The sequence below is a fragment of the Triticum aestivum genome, chromosome 4D (assembly GCF_018294505.1).
Source record: "Triticum aestivum cultivar Chinese Spring chromosome 4D, IWGSC CS RefSeq v2.1, whole genome shotgun sequence".
Classification (NCBI taxonomy): Eukaryota; Viridiplantae; Streptophyta; class Magnoliopsida; order Poales; family Poaceae; genus Triticum; species Triticum aestivum.
This window is the reverse complement of record NC_057805.1, coordinates 326,530,223-326,546,340: the sequence shown is the minus strand read 5'-3', so window position 1 is coordinate 326,546,340 and position 16,118 is coordinate 326,530,223. Positions and strand designations below refer to the sequence as shown.

Below are 16,118 nucleotides of genomic sequence, written 5' to 3'. Positions count from 1 at the left end.
TCCCTCCTCCGGAGCCGGCCGGAGCCGCAATCCCCATCGCCGGCGCCCGCCTCTGCTCGCCTCCGTTCCCCGTCGCCTTGGTCATTCCCCGCCACTCCTGTTAGGCCTCCCCGACGCGGCGCCCCTTCCCGCATCCGCCGGTGGCCGGGCCCTCGCCAGAGGTGGTCCGTGCTGCCGGAGCTCGTCGCTGGAGCCGCACGGCCTCGCCCCTGCCTCTGTCCGTCGGGAGGAGGAAGAAGGGACGAGGAGGAGAGAGTCAACGCCCGCGGGCCCCGTGCGTCAGTGAGCCCAGCCCCGGCCCCGCCTCTGATGAGGTGGATAAGTAATGGGCCCCACCTGCGTGGGACCCGCACGTCAGCGTTGACCAGCCTCGGCCCCGCCTTGCCACGTCAGATAAGTGAAAGCGTATTTCCGTTTTACGTTTTCGCTGACTAAAAGCGTATTTCTAACTTTGCGCTTCTGCCTTATCCACTCAGGGACCCGACTGTGAATATTATTTTTGCAGAAAAGTCCCTGAACTTCAACCCTCTATAACTTTTCAACCGTAACTCCGTTTGAGGTGAATCCAACGCTCACTTCTTTGTTTCGTCGAGCCCTTACTATTGGTGTCACTTTCATTATGTTTTGGCATACTGAAAATGACCATTTTTCCCCTGCCCTTAATCATCCCCTTCCGAGAGAGAACGATTTCCAGCGATTCTTTCGGCAAGCTTCTTGCACTTTCTTCCGGTGATTTCTTCCACCCCAGGCAAGCCACACCCTCCATTTGCATCACTGTAATGCAGTGACATGGTTTAATTCATTTTAACTTGTTTAAAATATTGCTTTAGCTACATGACTCTGTGCATGGCATTTTCTCGGAGTATTATTTTGATCTTGTTGTTGCCATGCTATTGTTTGGATTACTAGGAGTTATGTTTGTAGTTGATGAGTATCATGTTGCCATTGGAGTATTAGTGGCTGCTATTATGATTGTTTCTTGATGATATCTGTTAGTATGTTTTGGAGTATTACTTTGGATGTTATGCTACCTTTGGATCATTAGTGGTTAGTATGATTATTTTCATGATGCTAGTTGATGTTCTGTTGCTTGGAGTATTATTTTCGGAGATGATGGTTACATGTGGATCTTAGCTGGATAACTGTATTCTTGTTATTGGAGTAGTAGATTATTGTTTCGGATTCATCATGATAGTAGTGTTATGCTATCCTCGGAGTATTTTGAGATGATGATATTATGCTTGGATTATTTGTAGGATATTGCTATGACTTGGATTATAGTTTGATGGTTGACACGGAGTATCAGTTATCATGGTTATATTTTTGGGGATAAATTACGTCAGTAAGTTGGTCAGGTGCCGCCGAATCGAACTTTTCCAGTGCAACCACATTTGCCGGTATGGGACGGCCCTAATGCGGTCTATTGTTGTGCCTCTCGCCGGTGCCTCTAATGAGGGAAGGCTATGGGCGCGCGCTACCCTGATCAGGTAGGCGGACATAAGCCTTGTGTGCCTGTTGTTTGAGTTTTTGGATCCGTGTCCCCGTGTGGGACGGGCCACGACGGTGGTCGTTGTGTCTTTGGTAGACACGGGGCCACCCATGACTTAGCCCAGTGGGGAGTGAGTCGGAGTGGCCGGGAGAGTGTCATGGCAGTATATCGGTTTTGTCGGAACGCCGTTGGTCCACCCGTATGGGAGTGCGAGGCCATGGGTTCTGTGGTGTGGGTACAGTGCGCTACCTTTGTAGAGTGTGTGTTTAATCTATCGATAGCCGCGTCCTCGGTCATGGGCATGGGTTCGTACTAGGGTACACCGTTGGATCAACACTCACATGATGGAATGACTTATAGGTGATGGATATGTGGATATTTGGAGCAGTACAGATGGGCCATTTATTGGTCGGGTTGTGATCGCCTAAGGATCACGGGCCATTCATTGGTCGGGTTGTGATCGCCGTAAGGATCACGGTTACAGTTTGGTTATGATCACGAGGTGATCGAGATGGTATATTGCTTGGCCGGTTAGCCAAGAGAGATATGGTCATGGAAATCAGAGATGGTGATTTATCAGCATTGTAGTAGCTTCATATCATGCTTAGTAGTTGTTGCTGTATCAGGGTAGCTGTTAATTTAATTAACCTGCTTAATGCTATGTTGTTGTCTTGCCTTGATGTTCTTGGTTGTTGTGAGCTTGCAAGTACATTCAATGTACTGACCTGGCGTGTCATGCCAGATTGCAGGTGATGCCGTGATTGCTTGATTGCTTGTCGTGGTTTCCGTTCGTGCGAGCTAGATCGTGTCCCAGCCAGAGTCCCTGCGGAGTGGAGTTCACCACCTTCGTCGTTGTTTCGCTGCTAGAAGATTTCCGCTCCTACGAGTTGTTCCGCTGCTAGCATAGAGCAAGTGTAGTATCGCAGGCGTAGTGTCGCCGTGCTGATGTGAACCTTTGTAACATCAGACCTTTGTATTTGTTCTTGTAATAAGAGCTAATTTGTTCTATGTCAAGCAGTGTCGTATTCCAGAGACTTCTCCTCAATCTCTGGGCTGGAATACGGGGCATTCCGGTTTCTCTGAGCCGGGGTGCCACATGGGTTGATTGGATTATGTCATGTGTAACCTCGGTGAGATATTCCGTGAAATTTAATGGAGCCATCTTGGATTCTTTTGCACTGTCGCATGGGCTACGGCAAGGTGACCCTTTGTCCCCATACTTGTTTCTCTTTGTCGCTGATGGTCTCTCTGCTCTGTTCAATAAGGGCATTGCCTCAGGTGATTTGTCCCCTCTGAAGATTACCAGAAGAGCACCGGGAATCTCTCATTTTCTGTTCGCCGATGATACGCTTTTATTCTTCAAAGCTAATGTGCAGCAAGCTCAGTACGTGAGGCAATTATTGCAAGATTATGGGCATGCCACTGGTCAACTATTAAACCCCGCTAAATCATCCATTCTGTTTGGGGCCTCCTGCCCGGAAGATACCATGGAAGTGATCAAAAATCTTTTGGGTGTCACCGCTTCTGGTTTTGAGGAGAAGTACCTAGGCTTACCCACCCCTGATGGGCGGCTAACTAAGGGTAAGCTTCAAAATTTGCAAGTCAAGATGAGTAAGCGCTTATTTGCTTTTGATGGACATCCCACACAGGCTGGTAAAGAAGTTTTGGTTAAGTCAATTGCTCAATCAATTCCTACCTTTATTATGAGTGTGTTCAAGATTCCTCTTGCTGTTTGCGATGACCTGAATCGTATGGTTCGGAACTATTACTGGGGAGCGGAGAAGGGTAAAAGACAGACTCACTGGTATGCTTGGCACAAGATGACCCGTCCTAAATCACAAGGCGGCCTCGGTTTCAGGGATTTTCGGATTTTCAATCAGGCACTACTGGCGAGACAGGCCTGGCGCCTCTTAGCCTTTCCAGATAGCCTCTGTGCAAGGCTGCTCAAAGCCAAGTATTACCCAAGTGGATGGTTGGAGGACACGGTGTTCTCAGGGAATCCTTCTCATTCTTGGCAAGGTGTCTCTTATGGGCTCGAGCTCTTAAAGAAAGGACTGATCTGGCGTATTGCCAATGGGCAGAAGGTCCGAATCTGGCGTGACCGTTGGGTTGCCCGTGGTAACATGGGTTCGCTTGTTTCAAACAGAGGAAGATGCCGGCTCAAATGGGTATCTGACTTGCTGGATCATAATGGTCACTGGGATATGGTGAAGTTACATCAGTTTTTTTTTGCCCGTGGACATACATGAGATTTGTAAGATTCATCCTTCACCCCGTTTAGGAGAGGATTTTTTAGCCTGGGCCCCTGAACGTAGTGGTCTTTTTTTCTGTGCGCAACGCCTACTGGCTTGCTGCTGATGAGGTTAATAGCTCCTTAATTCCATCTACGAGCATCTCTCCGGACGGTCGAAGAGATATCTGGAAATTGATTTGGTCTCCGAACCCAAAGTGCTCTCCTTTGCATGGCGTGCTGCTACAAATTCACTAGCAATTTGGCTGAATAAAAAGCGGAGATCTCTAGAGGTTTTTAATACATGCACAGTCTGCGGAAGAGAAGAAGAGGATTCTTTTCATGTTTTATGTGCCTGTGACAATGCCCAGCGTCTATGGAAGGCCATGTCTAAGATTTGGGAACTGCCAGAACTAACTAGTATTAAACACCATGACGACTGGTTCATTCAGCTCATGCGTGATGTAGATGTTCATGCCCAGGTCCGTGTGCTCATGCTCCTCTAGAGAGTGTGGTACGTACGGAACGAAGTGGTTCACGCAAAACCAGCTCCACCCATTGACGTCTCAACGAGGTTCTTGGCAAGTTATCTTGAGTCGCTCGTCGCTGGATCCTAATGCAGATTTCGTCAAAGGCAAAATGGAGGTCAGACACTGTTTTCCAATGGTGCGATCCACTTGTGATAGTACTGCAATTGCTAGCACCCGGTGGCAACCTCCATGTCAAGGGCGGGTGAAATTAAATACGGACGGATCGGTACTTAATGGAAAGGCGGGAGTCGGTATGGTGCTTCGGGACCACCTGGGAAATATCATTTTTAGTGCCTGCGGATATCTTGATGTCTGTACAGATGTTCTGAAATCAGAAATCCTTGCGATTCGAGAGGGAGTTAGTTTGACACAATGGAGTCTTCTACCATTTGATGTTGAATCTTACTGTTTGGAAGCAGTATCCATGGTGAAAGCATTGGGAGCAACTTTTCTAAATATTCTTTTTTGATCAAAGAGATAAAGCAAAGTATGAGGGAACGTGACTCTTCTATTACTCATATTCGTCGTACAGGCAATGGTGCTAGTCATGCTATGGCAAATTTTGGTAGAGGCCAGGGTCGTACCATGGTTTGGCTTGGTTCGGTCCCTAGTGAGGTCTTAGATATTGTCTTACGAGACTGTAATCCCTAATTCTGAGTAATAAAGAGTTATTTCGAAAAAAAAGAATTCAGTTTTTTTAAATACTTTTTTTAAACTTTACTGTTCACTAGGGTACATTTGAGCCCGGAGATACTCCACTTCCCACAACAATCTTTTCTTTCTTTGTGCTGTCAAACTAAAAAGGCGTCAGCTCATAGGTAGGAGGAGACTCGCTCCTAGTCCCCACCGCCAGCTCGTAGTCCTTTTTCTTCCATCAAAGAACCGGGGGAATAAAGGCGGACAAGAGAAGGCACCAGCGGAATTTTCCTTTTTCCTCCCCGAAGCGCAGCTCCACGGGCGGCTTCGCGATGGCCGCCGCCGACTACGACCGCGCGTACCGCCCCTACGCGCCCTCCTCCGCCGCCGACTACGACCGCCCCTACCGCAACGAGATCGTGCCCTACGGCGACCGCCGCATCGACCTCGTCGTCAAGCCGCCGCCGCCCACCAGGTCCCCGCCGCCGCCGTTGCCCGTCACCAAGAGCGGAGGCGGAGGCGGGATAGGCTCCGCCTGGTGCTTCAGCGACCCGGAGGTGAAGAGGCGGCGTCGGGTGGCGAGCTACAAGGCGTACTCGGTGGAGGGAAAAGTCAAGGCCTCCTTCCGCCGGGGCTTCCGCTGGATCAAGGACAAGTGCACGGGCTTCATCCATGGCTGGTAAGGTCACCTCCATTCCTTGACTTGGCTGCTCCCACCTTCGGTCTTCTCCCTTGGTTCCCCGCTCCCTTCTAATTTCATCACCCTGAATCGGCCGTGGCTACCCGATCATGGAAGACCCCTCCTTCCACTGTGGAAACGGGTTTCATCCGAGAAATCGCAAATCCGTTAGCCTTCTATAAACACTACTAGAAGGGATTTCATTTCTCGCATAAAATTTCTGTCGTTTTTCCCGGTTCCTACGTGTTGGTATAACTGCAATCCTGTTTCATCCTCCATTATGCAAAGCTTATTTAAGGAAATAGTACTACATATGACATGACAGATCTCCAACGAGTACCAAATTGATCACAACTTTTATTTCCACGAATGCTCCCCTTTCCAAGTAGTAGTACTGTAACATATCACTAGTACCACCATTTGGTCCTGATATTTCAACCTCACCTCTAATTTATCCCTTATTAATTCTCTCTTCCAGAATCCGTGGTCTTGGGTGAGTTCTATTGGGGGATCGAAGAAGACGCTGCAACAATGTGCGAGTAACGGATGCTGTTGCCTTTGCTAATTTGCTCCCAAAACATGGAAGGATTTTGTCCATGAGGTTGTGAGGGTAACTTTTGGGTCAGGTTTATAGAAAACAAAAATTGAAGAGCTTCCTCATGATATTGCTTTGATTGCAGATGCTGTTCTTACTGTCTGCTAATTAGCTAGTTATTTCAAGAATGTCTCAACAGGAGTTGAATCTTTGGAAAGGAACTGGTTAATTTTCATGATATCGCTATGTCTCTCCTTAAGCCACGCCATTCTGCATATGTATCTTGATGTTTTGAGATATTATTAGGTTCTTTTATACCACTTCCAACAGTGTGACGGAGGCATCGTTAACTGAATCATGAGAGGAAAATGGGTCATCCCCAAATTGGCGTATCAGGAACCTGTTCCGTCAATTTGCTGTGCCGTTGCCGCCAATTTGCTAAGACAAGACTTTTGTTGTCCTACTTATGAAAAAGCCATCCAGTGCTCTCAATTGATAATTTCCTCTTAAGTTAGCAAAAAAGAGTCGTTTTCCTCCATGAGCGTAACCTAACCTGTGTAATTAAGTTAAGTGACAAATTTGAGAGCATGCAACTTCACCATTTGGGTGGATGAAGTGTGCACGTGAAAGATTCCTGCTGCTGCTGCATCAGGCAATGGTCGATGCGACTAAGCTCACACTCACATGAGTTGGTGCGAAGAAAGAGACGATGCGCCTGGGCTAGGCGTCAACCGTGAAGCCGCGTTGCGTAGCATCTAGAATGAGTTGTCCCCTCGCCTGGAGCTGGTGGCAAAGATGCCTTTCTCGGGTCGCGCCTGCTGTTAATTACCTGATGGAGATTGATCGAGCTGTGCAGTTTTGCCACCCTGACGGGTACCGCAAGTTCGCAAAAGCCCGATGCATGTGACACCTCCTAGCAGAACGACAATTCGTACATAGGCATTTAATTTTCAGCACAATACAAATGGGACGCAAATAGCTCAATGATTTTTCCGGATTTTGGTTTGATGGGGTCCCCTTCAAAAGGAGACACCCTTCAAAAATTAGTGTATGCTGCTTATTGTGGCGTGCACACGGTATTCTTTAGTAAAAGGCGAAAGAATAGTTCGCTTTGTGCTCACCACGCAGCTGCGTGCTTAGTTCACTGAACCCTGGCTCTCTTATATAGCCAGCTACCCGTTCGTTCTCGCTCCCGCTGGCGAGGTGGTACTATTGTCCCGGGTCTCAGTTCTCAGACAACATACCGGCAGCACCACAAACCACAACGGTTCAGCCCAGGGCTACTACCACTGTCACGGGCCTCTTTACAGACTTGAGTTTAGGCCCATCCATTACGCCTCCCTTTTGACCTTTCCCCTCGCACCTCTCGCCTCCTCCAGAACTAAAAAAAAGGGTAACAGACATACCCGAGTGACTGACTGGGAGGGAAAGCAGACGAGCGGAGTCTGCGTCCACGCGGCGACCAAGGGAGGTCGACGGCGGCCTGAGGCCCGCGCGTGGCTCCTCCATTGGCCCCCGTCAAGGTACTGCGTCGCTATCCCTAACCCTAACCCTATCTTCTGCCGCTTTCCAAACCCAAGTTCGCCGGCGACCTCGGCCGTTGCAGAATCGCCAATGCATTCTAACCCCAAATCGAACATGTGCTGGTCTGTGAGTGATTACGGCTGGCATGAACCATGGGGTGCATCGGCCACTGAAGGCGCTGCTGCGTGGCGTTCTTCTCATGGACAACATTGGTATGCACATGGAGTTTATGGGCATAAAGTGTTCGAGGAAATGCCCTGCTCAAATTCCAAGCGTTCTATGTACAGTACTTTTAGTAACGGGGAAGCAGCTGGTTCCGGGGCTTCTTCTTGTGGATTTCCATGCTATGGTGCTGTTATTTCGTTATTTGCTGGGTGTTCTTCTGGTATGGAGATGGTAAAGCGGCAATTGGCTCGGTAGGGCTTGGCAAGGGTAAATACTAAAGAAGATCTAACAGTAATCAAAGAAGGGGGACTATCTTTGAGCTGTGGCTCAATTCGTTGTCTGGCCCGACCAGCACTGCTTCACTCCTTCAACTATTCCTAATTTTGCTGTTACTATAACACAGCATCGTCCTCCTTGAGCCATTCCAATTCATCCATTCATATGTGGATCCATTAGGTTCTTCCCAAACATTGGTTCTTCCACAGCATACAAGATCAACCTCAGTTGAGAGATAAGAGTTGCTGTCCTGGTGCAAGCACATATTATTTTCTGTAAAGTCAATGGTTCAACTGTATTCCTATGTCTCATGTTAAGCCCGCCCCTGCATATTGTGAGGAAATGTGTTGACCATGTCACTTTGTGGATGCTAGTAGTTGGGACTTTTGAGCCATTCGAATGGTGTACTGTGTTATTGACTTGTATCTACCTATCTATCACTCTATCTTTACCTGCAAGCTGCAACTTCAGCCTTAAAATTGAAGACACGAAAGCTAATACTACATGTGTTCTTTTAGACCATTTAATTTAGCGAACTTCTCTTCTCCTTTCTGCCTTATTCCTTCTTGATTGCTATCTGATAAACTGCAATTAGTACAATGTTCTCATGAGGCATGCATTGCATCTACTGCTGTATTCCAGGTAACAGCCATGAAGGTCAAAATTCTTCAGTGGCATGCGGTGGCTTCTTGGACATGGGACGCACAGGATGAGACATGTGGCATATGCAGGATGGCTTTTGACGGCTGCTGCCCTGATTGTAAGTTCCCTGGTGATGATTGCCCAATCATTTGGGGTGCCTGCAACCATGCTTTCCATCTTCACTGCATACTCAAGTGGGTCAATTCTCAAACATCAATCCCCCTTTGCCCCATGTGTCGTAGGGAGTGGCAATTCAAGGGCTAAGGACATCTCAAACTATGTCAGTACCAGGAGTTTTCATATCTCCTCGTAGGAAACTAGAATGAATGTGTAACTGGAATGTAGTTGGGTTATCTTGTAAGTGCCCTTTCATACTTTCTGGAAATCAGGATGGTCGGTATCTTTCAAGTAAAGCTGTGAGACCTTTGAGCCACAGCTATTGTGTCTTTGCAAGTTGTGACCATACAAATCCAATGATTGACTTTGAAAAGTCAGCAGCCTGAGATTGTGACATTTTTTCTTGTTCAGCTTTTTACCTACAGATGGCCTCCCATGTAGCAATTTGATTCTGGTTGGATAGTATATACTGTAGATATAACAACTAGCTTGTTCTGCTAGACTTACATTCATTTTAACAATGACACATATATCAGCAGGTTTTAAGTTATTGACATGATTTGATGAGCATTTGCTAGGCTATAAATTGAAATGTATCGCATCTGAGCAAGTTACACCGGGTCAGATTTTATCTTGTGCCAATTATGCCAGCAGATATCATCAAGACTTGGATTTTATCATGTAAAGTCAAGCATGTTTTAGGCGAACAAGTAAAGAGTTACTGGATTAGGCTTAGTTCATGATATCTGTTTTACTATACTCAGATCGTTTGAATAAAGCATTAGGAACATTGTAAAATACAATGTGATTGAGTAGCAACCTGCCAGTAGTATATCTAGCATCTACTCCCTCCGTTCCTAAATATAAGTCTTTTTAGAGATTCTAATATGGACTACATACAGAGCAAAATGAGTGAATCTACACTCTAAACTACGTCTATCTACATCCGTATGTAGTCCATATTGAAATCTCTAGAAAGACTTATATTTAGGAACGGAGGGAGTAAGACAAAATGGGCATGTTGGTGCACCATCTGTTTTGTGCATATGATTCGAGTTCAGAACTTTGAGGTATTCTAAAAGCCTCTTCTTTAGATATCTGTATTCTCTTGCCTGGATAAATGGCGGACTTGAACATTGGAGCCTGTAGTGATATCCATATTACAGGCATTTGACCTTCAGTTGCTAGTTTGTATGTGTGATACTTTAGTGACATAGAGGTTGTGGCAATATTCTTAACATCTGTGAAATTGAATCAGTCATGTCACTACTTTGATTACTTATTCTTAAAGGCAGGTGGTGTTTATTTTGATGAACATCTTTAACATGTATAGAAATTATCGTTCTGTTCCTCGCTATAGAATAAATTAAACAATCAGAATCGCTACTGATCAATTGTAATGAAAATATTATTTGCCCATCTTGACTAGCAGTATGCAGAGTTATTTAGCAAGACATACTCTGGTCCCTACTTATATGCGAGATGTCATAATATGTATATGAATTGTCTAATCTAAGGATCAGTTTCAAGTCTGCCACTTTCCTTGCTACTCCACAAGGGCACTATACTTTTTTTTTTTTTGAGGGTGAATGACAGTGGGAGAGGCTCCCACTGACTTTGTATTACTCACAAAGGAACAATTACATATGTGTTACAAAGGGTTTTTGTGGCCCCCCGGCCATGCAAGCTATCCACAGCCCTAGTGACCCAAATTTACAATGTAGTTGGACAGGAAGGGGCGAAGTTCCTCTCTGCAGTTATGTGTTAGCAGCTCCAAGAGATGCTTGAATCTAGCCAGCCATGCTCCGAAAGAATGCTGAATCCCTCTAAAGTGTTGGTTGTTTCTCTCCATCCATAGACTCCAAGCAGCCAAAAGAAATATATCCATGAATAGAGGTTGCCTCCAGTTATCCCTACCCCCACGCAATATAGCCAATCTGTTGTCGTCTATCGGCCATGCCAATCCAACTTTATCCCAGCAGCGTTGGCTAAAGGGGCAATTGAAGAACAGATGTTCCACAGTTTCCTCTGGAGGGTTTTGACAGAACAGGCATGTGTAGTTGCCCCCCATGACAGCAAAATGTCTGCGTTTGAGCATATTCCTGGTATTCAGACGATCAACTAGGAGTAGCCACCCAAACATCTTGAATTTGATCGGGCTTTTGGCTTTCCAGAGCCATCCGAACGCCTCATCTGCCACAACCTGTTTGTAGCAATGGTTATAGAATTTCTTGGAGGAGAAACGCCCGAGCGTGCATTCCCAGATGTCACAGCGGTCGTTGGCCACCCGATTTCGTGCCAACCCCTCCTGGATCTCTTTGATTTCCTCCCTCGCCTGGATCGAGAGAGGTAGACTAAAGATCATGGCTGGGTCAGTTGCAGTAAGAACCTTAGCAATGGAGTCGTCTTCATTCAAGCAAAATGAAAAAGCCCGTGGGTATATGTCCATGAGTGGGGAATCCTGAATATTATCAGACCAAACATCTTTCCAGAATAAAGCGCTAGAGCCATCCCCCGGGGTGACTTTAGTGATCCCTCGAAAGATCCCACTGAGTTGCATCACATCCTTCCACCAGAAAGAGCCCACTGCCACTATACTTCTTGAAAGGCACTCCCTCTGTAAACCAATATAAGATTGTTTAGATCACTAAAGTAGTGATCTAGAAGATCTTATATTAGTTGACAGAGGGAGTATATCAGAGAGTAATGTGATCATAGAAGAAAACGCAAATGGTTGTCAGAAATAAAATAATCAATTAAAGCAAAAGAAGCAAATTTAATGTTTAGAATGCTATTATGGTAAATAATATTTTGGTTATTAGTGGCTAGAAATGCCTATTGTCTGTTTTCTAACTTTAATCTGGACAATTAAATCAAAAGAAGCAAATGGACTTTATTGATAACTTCTACTCCCTCCGTCCAATAATATAAGATATTTTTACAACCAATGTACTCAGTTTGGAGACGTTTCTACAGTTATATTTATGTGTGTCATAAGCTGGTTCCGTTAGAAAATTTGGGGGGTTTTAAAATTACATAAATGGTCCACATTATATGTATGTCACTCTTTGGGCATCCTGTCTTCTGAGTTAGGGAAAAACTTAGTCAACAAGCACTAGTACCTTCGGCATTTTTATTCACAAGAACAACTGTGAGCATCATGGGGAGACCCAGGTGCGCATGGTGAGCATCCAGACATTTTGGAGAGATCTGTTCTCTGTACTTGATGAGTAATACTAGCTTGCAAGATGCTCTCGGAATTTCCTGCCCATCCGTTCTCTTGTTAAGCAAACTAAACGAGTAATAACGAAAACAAAGGGGCTTATAACAAAGAACAAAAAGAAGTTGAAAAATACCACCAGCGTCTTGCCTTTTAGTAATTGAGTTATTACTTTTGTACCCACTCCGATCCATGAGTAATACTCCCTCCGTTCCTAAATATAAGTCTTTCTATAGATTCCAATATGGACTACATACGGAGCAAAATGAGTGAATCTACACTCTAAACTATGTCTATATACATCCGTATGTAGTTCATATTAAAATCTCTAGAAAGACTTATATTTAGGAACGGATGGAGTACTATATAACTAAAATTATTATTTCAAGCATGCCTTCTATGCCGTTAATTGGGAAGATCCAGACTGGGTCTTGATTTTCCAGAGGTCCTTGGGTCTGGATCTGCTTCGTCTATCTAGGCCTTGCTGTGCTGTCCAATTCTTTTTGGCAGGTGGGCAATCTAGCCCTGCTATTTCGTGGCCGCTACCTCTTCATTCTGAATGAATCATTCGTGGTAAGCAGGTAACGCTTTGTCGGGCTAATGGCATCACACCCTTCAGTGCCGAAGGGAAAGGCGATATTATAATCTCCTCAGGTGACGGATGACAGCAGTGATCTTAAGTGTCGCGGTCACCGTTGGCTCGTTTTGTTCTGTTTGCAGATCTCCAATGCCGCATGATTCCAAAAAAAATTCAGGTGAACTGTCTTGTTCAGCGAAGCCTTAGCACAAAAGCAACCAGGAATTCTTGAGGCTGCAGCTATGTGACAACAGAGCTGTAGGTGTTTGTGGTGAGCAGTTTGGTAGTACTTGCCTGGTGGCATGACAGGCTTGGTTTTCCAGCGTGTGACCGCTGTGTCTAGTTGTCAGCCAGGATTTGTGGGAATGCCATGTGACCCCATGAACCAGATTCGTATAAGAAATTTGTTTGCTTTTGGTGTTTATATGTCTGGTGAAACTTCATGGGAAGCTTCGGGCTAGTGCCCCTCTTTTAGCTTGGCTGTGCAGTGATTTTCAAGGCTAGCCGCAGTGATTTTTGGCTGTTTTATACTAGCTGAGGAAATTTGTATTCTCCACCATTTCTTTGCAATGCTCATCAAGAGAGAAACAGAATCTTACACCGGGGTTCAGAAAACATCACGGTTAATTTTCCAGCTTCACTTCCTGAATTCTTCAGGCTGTTGTGCGTTGGGCTTTGGTACATTCATGTGCTTCGACGCAGCGTGGAGACCGCGTATACGATTTCACTTGTGCGGGATGACACTGTGGAGCTCTTGGCCTGGGATGTACCGGTGGACGTGGACGTGGACACCTGGCCACTCCCATGATGTAAACTATTCTGAAGCTGCTAGTACCGCGGGGATTACGCTGGTAGTTGGGTTTCAGGTCTTCATGGTCCACACTGCCACGCGGTTTACATCTTGATTAAGCAAAGCCATGTTCCCCGCTGACGAGCAGCTATAGTTAACTCCATGGCATAGGGGACGTAAAATAGGGAAACGCGTGGCTGTCGCTATAATTTTATAAGAGTGATTGGTTAAGAAAGAATGATGCGTCATTTGAGAAGCGTTCGCAGAGGAACAAGCAAAGCAATTCTTTTCGTGACGCCATACCACGTGATCTTCAGCTCCACAACTCACAAGTGACTGGATGAAAACAGAACGCGCAGAGCTGCCTGTGCCGGCAAAAACTACAGTTGAGGCCACGTACTACAAACGCAGCCAGTGGGGCTAATTACGCGGTAGTGCCAAGGAGATCACAAAAGGGAGTTTCGGTCTCGTATCTTCACCTGTACATTGCCACTTGATGAAGGCAAAACAAAACGCCCCTGTCATGTTTACGCAAAAAAAAAAAACGCCTCTGTCATGGATGAAAACCAGGAAATGGGAACCCACGGGACAGACAGTGGAAACGGCCCCACGTTCGGAGGCGCGACGCGCAATCGCGTCCTAGCCGCCGTCCGTCAGCCCGATGAGGCGCCGCACTATGTGGCGCCCCTCCTGGCGGACGGGCCCCACACGCCTGACCGCAATCATCCACTGCTGCTCCAGCTTATGCACAACTGCCAAGCAAAGATGCAGGTAACAGACGCGGTCGCTTCCCTTCACCACACAAGCAAAGCATCCCAGCTGAGCTCCCTATTTATGCAGCGATCCCCGCCACACTCATCCATCACCAGCTTTCACCGAACAAACCTCCATACCAAAAGCAAAAGAGCGGAGCAGCTACACAGCCCCCCCGATCCTTTTGTAAACACAATGGCGGCGCCGGCGATGTTTCCTAAGGCGACGAGGAAAGCCTCCGTGGGCGGCCGGGCGTGGCGGCTGCTGCGGCTGGCCGTGCTCTGGGCGCGGAAGGGGAGCGCGGCGCAGAGCCTCCGCCTGCTCAAGACGCTGCGGCACAGCCGCGTCGGCGGCCTCGGCCTCGGCGGCCGGCGCAACGACCGGCTGCACTACGGCGAGCGGGAGTTCTCCATCGACGAGACGCCGGCGTTCCGGTTCCGCACCCCCTCCGCGCGCGTGCTCCGGTTCATTCCCTGCATCGCGCCCTCCGTCCCGGACACCCCCGGCGTCTACGGCGACGACCGCTACTTCTTCCGCGACGACCGCGAGAGGGACGCGAGCTGCGCCGGGGACTTGTACGATGACCAGCCGAGCGAGTGCGGCCTGGAGAGCCTCGACGATGGCGCGGATGAGCAGCTGCTCGAGCGCGCGATGATGGAGGCGAGCGTCGGCTCGGCGGGAGCCGCGGAGGGCGGCGAGGATGCCGGGGTGGACGTGAAGGCGGACGAGTTCATCGCAAAGTTCTACGCGCAGATGAAGCTGCAACGGCAAATCTCGTGGCTGCAATACAACGAGATGATGGAAAGGAGCGTCTGCTAGAACAACAGTGTCGTTTGCTCAATCTTGAGTTTTGATTCATCGATGTCAATTGCAAGTTAGATACACAAAATGCAGAAACCGTAGTTGTCACATGTATATATGTGCATATATTTCTATTGATTTCTCAATTTCTGTCGGACTTTCTCTCTCCAAAACGTTGCCCTCGACTCGGCGGTAGATCTTCCGATTTTTTTTAACATAGTACAAAGTCTCCCACATACACTCATCCCTGATCCGTCGTCGGGCGCGCTCCTCTGGCCCCAGCTCCTCCCGGCCAGTGTTTGATGCTCGTGCTCACGTCGAGCCAGCGTACAAGAACGCCCGAACCGGAGGCACGTACCATACGCCGCGAGAGGCAGCGGGCCGCGCAGAGGGCGGGGGAGGCTGGTTCTGTCAACGCCCCTGACAAGCAGGACCCGCAGGGCAGCGACCACTCCAGCCAACGCGCTGCCCAGCGGCCCACTCGAGTCGGGCGGCCCAGCTCGCGCACCAGCGGGCCGGAATGGACGCACTGAAGCCCACCCCATCGCTACAAGTAACGAACGGCCAGGAAAGGACCGGCATCCAGAGGATCAAGGACGAACCGGCGGCTACCATTTTCCTCTTTCCCGAACCTAGCTACTATGTTCTTCCATTCGAGAGCTACGCTTCTGTAATCGATTTGTATCTGCTACTACTTCAGAGAGCCATATAGATCGATCCACTACTCTGCTCCTATCATCTAGTGTCAGAGACCAAATCCTCCCACTCAATCCGCTCTGGCTCACCTCATCGAGACGAGAGGCCTGCGACAAGCACGCGAGGCCATGGATCCGAGTGTCTCGTCCTTCCTCACCCGCTTCGAGACCAACATCGAAGCCGCGATCGACGGCCTGACCAAAGCCCAGCAGTCTACGTCGACGAAGATCGACGACCTACTCGCGTGGCGCCCCGATCTCGAGCGCCGAGTGGCGGATCTGGGCGATGCCGTCACCGCTCTGCAACGAGCAAAAGCGCCTCCACCAACCCAACCCGAGGCGGATCCGGTGCCTGAAGGCGCTGATGCGGTGATCAATCCACGAGGGCCCGATGGCCACGGCGATTTCCAGATCAAACGGGGGCCACCGACGGCGCTCCCAACGACGCCGCCGCCGCTC

At 47.9% G+C, this 16,118-nt stretch overlaps 3 protein-coding genes and 1 non-coding gene across 4 annotated transcripts; 3 read left to right on the top strand and 1 right to left on the bottom strand.

The window, feature by feature from the left end:
* Window positions 1–5,078: 5,078 nt before the first annotated feature.
* Window positions 5,079–6,337, top strand: LOC123097702 (uncharacterized). The gene is made up of 2 exons (XM_044519513.1): window positions 5,079–5,564; window positions 6,043–6,337. Coding segments are annotated over exons 1-2 (348 nt in total). The 5' UTR covers window positions 5,079–5,217; the 3' UTR covers window positions 6,044–6,337.
* Window positions 6,338–7,110: 773 nt separating this feature from the next.
* On the bottom strand, window positions 7,111–7,229 carry LOC123100973 (U5 spliceosomal RNA). Its single transcript, XR_006448576.1, has one exon. It is a non-coding gene; the product is annotated as a U5 spliceosomal RNA (small nuclear RNA).
* Window positions 7,230–7,306: 77 nt separating this feature from the next.
* LOC123097703 (anaphase-promoting complex subunit 11) lies at window positions 7,307–9,219 on the top strand. Its single transcript, XM_044519514.1, has 2 exons — window positions 7,307–7,622; window positions 8,707–9,219. The coding sequence occupies exon 2, from the start codon at window positions 8,716–8,718 to the stop codon at window positions 8,968–8,970; it is 255 nt and encodes an 84-aa protein (XP_044375449.1). The 5' UTR covers window positions 7,307–7,622; window positions 8,707–8,715; the 3' UTR covers window positions 8,971–9,219.
* A 5,032-nt stretch (window positions 9,220–14,251) lies between these two features.
* On the top strand, window positions 14,252–15,121 carry LOC123099973 (uncharacterized). The gene has a single exon (XM_044521982.1). It carries the CDS (start codon window positions 14,359–14,361, stop codon window positions 14,980–14,982), a length of 624 nt encoding a protein of 207 aa, XP_044377917.1. The 5' UTR covers window positions 14,252–14,358; the 3' UTR covers window positions 14,983–15,121.
* The last annotated feature ends 997 nt before the right edge of the window (window positions 15,122–16,118 follow it).

What these genes read in the sequence shown, in the direction of transcription:
- LOC123097702 (XM_044519513.1), top strand. Translation starts at nt 5,218, where the DNA reads ATGGCCGCCGCCGACTACGACCGCGCGTACCGCCCCTACGCGCCCTCC.
- LOC123097703 (XM_044519514.1), top strand. Translation starts at nt 8,716, where the DNA reads ATGAAGGTCAAAATTCTTCAGTGGCATGCGGTGGCTTCTTGGACATGG.
- LOC123099973 (XM_044521982.1), top strand. Translation starts at nt 14,359, where the DNA reads ATGGCGGCGCCGGCGATGTTTCCTAAGGCGACGAGGAAAGCCTCCGTG.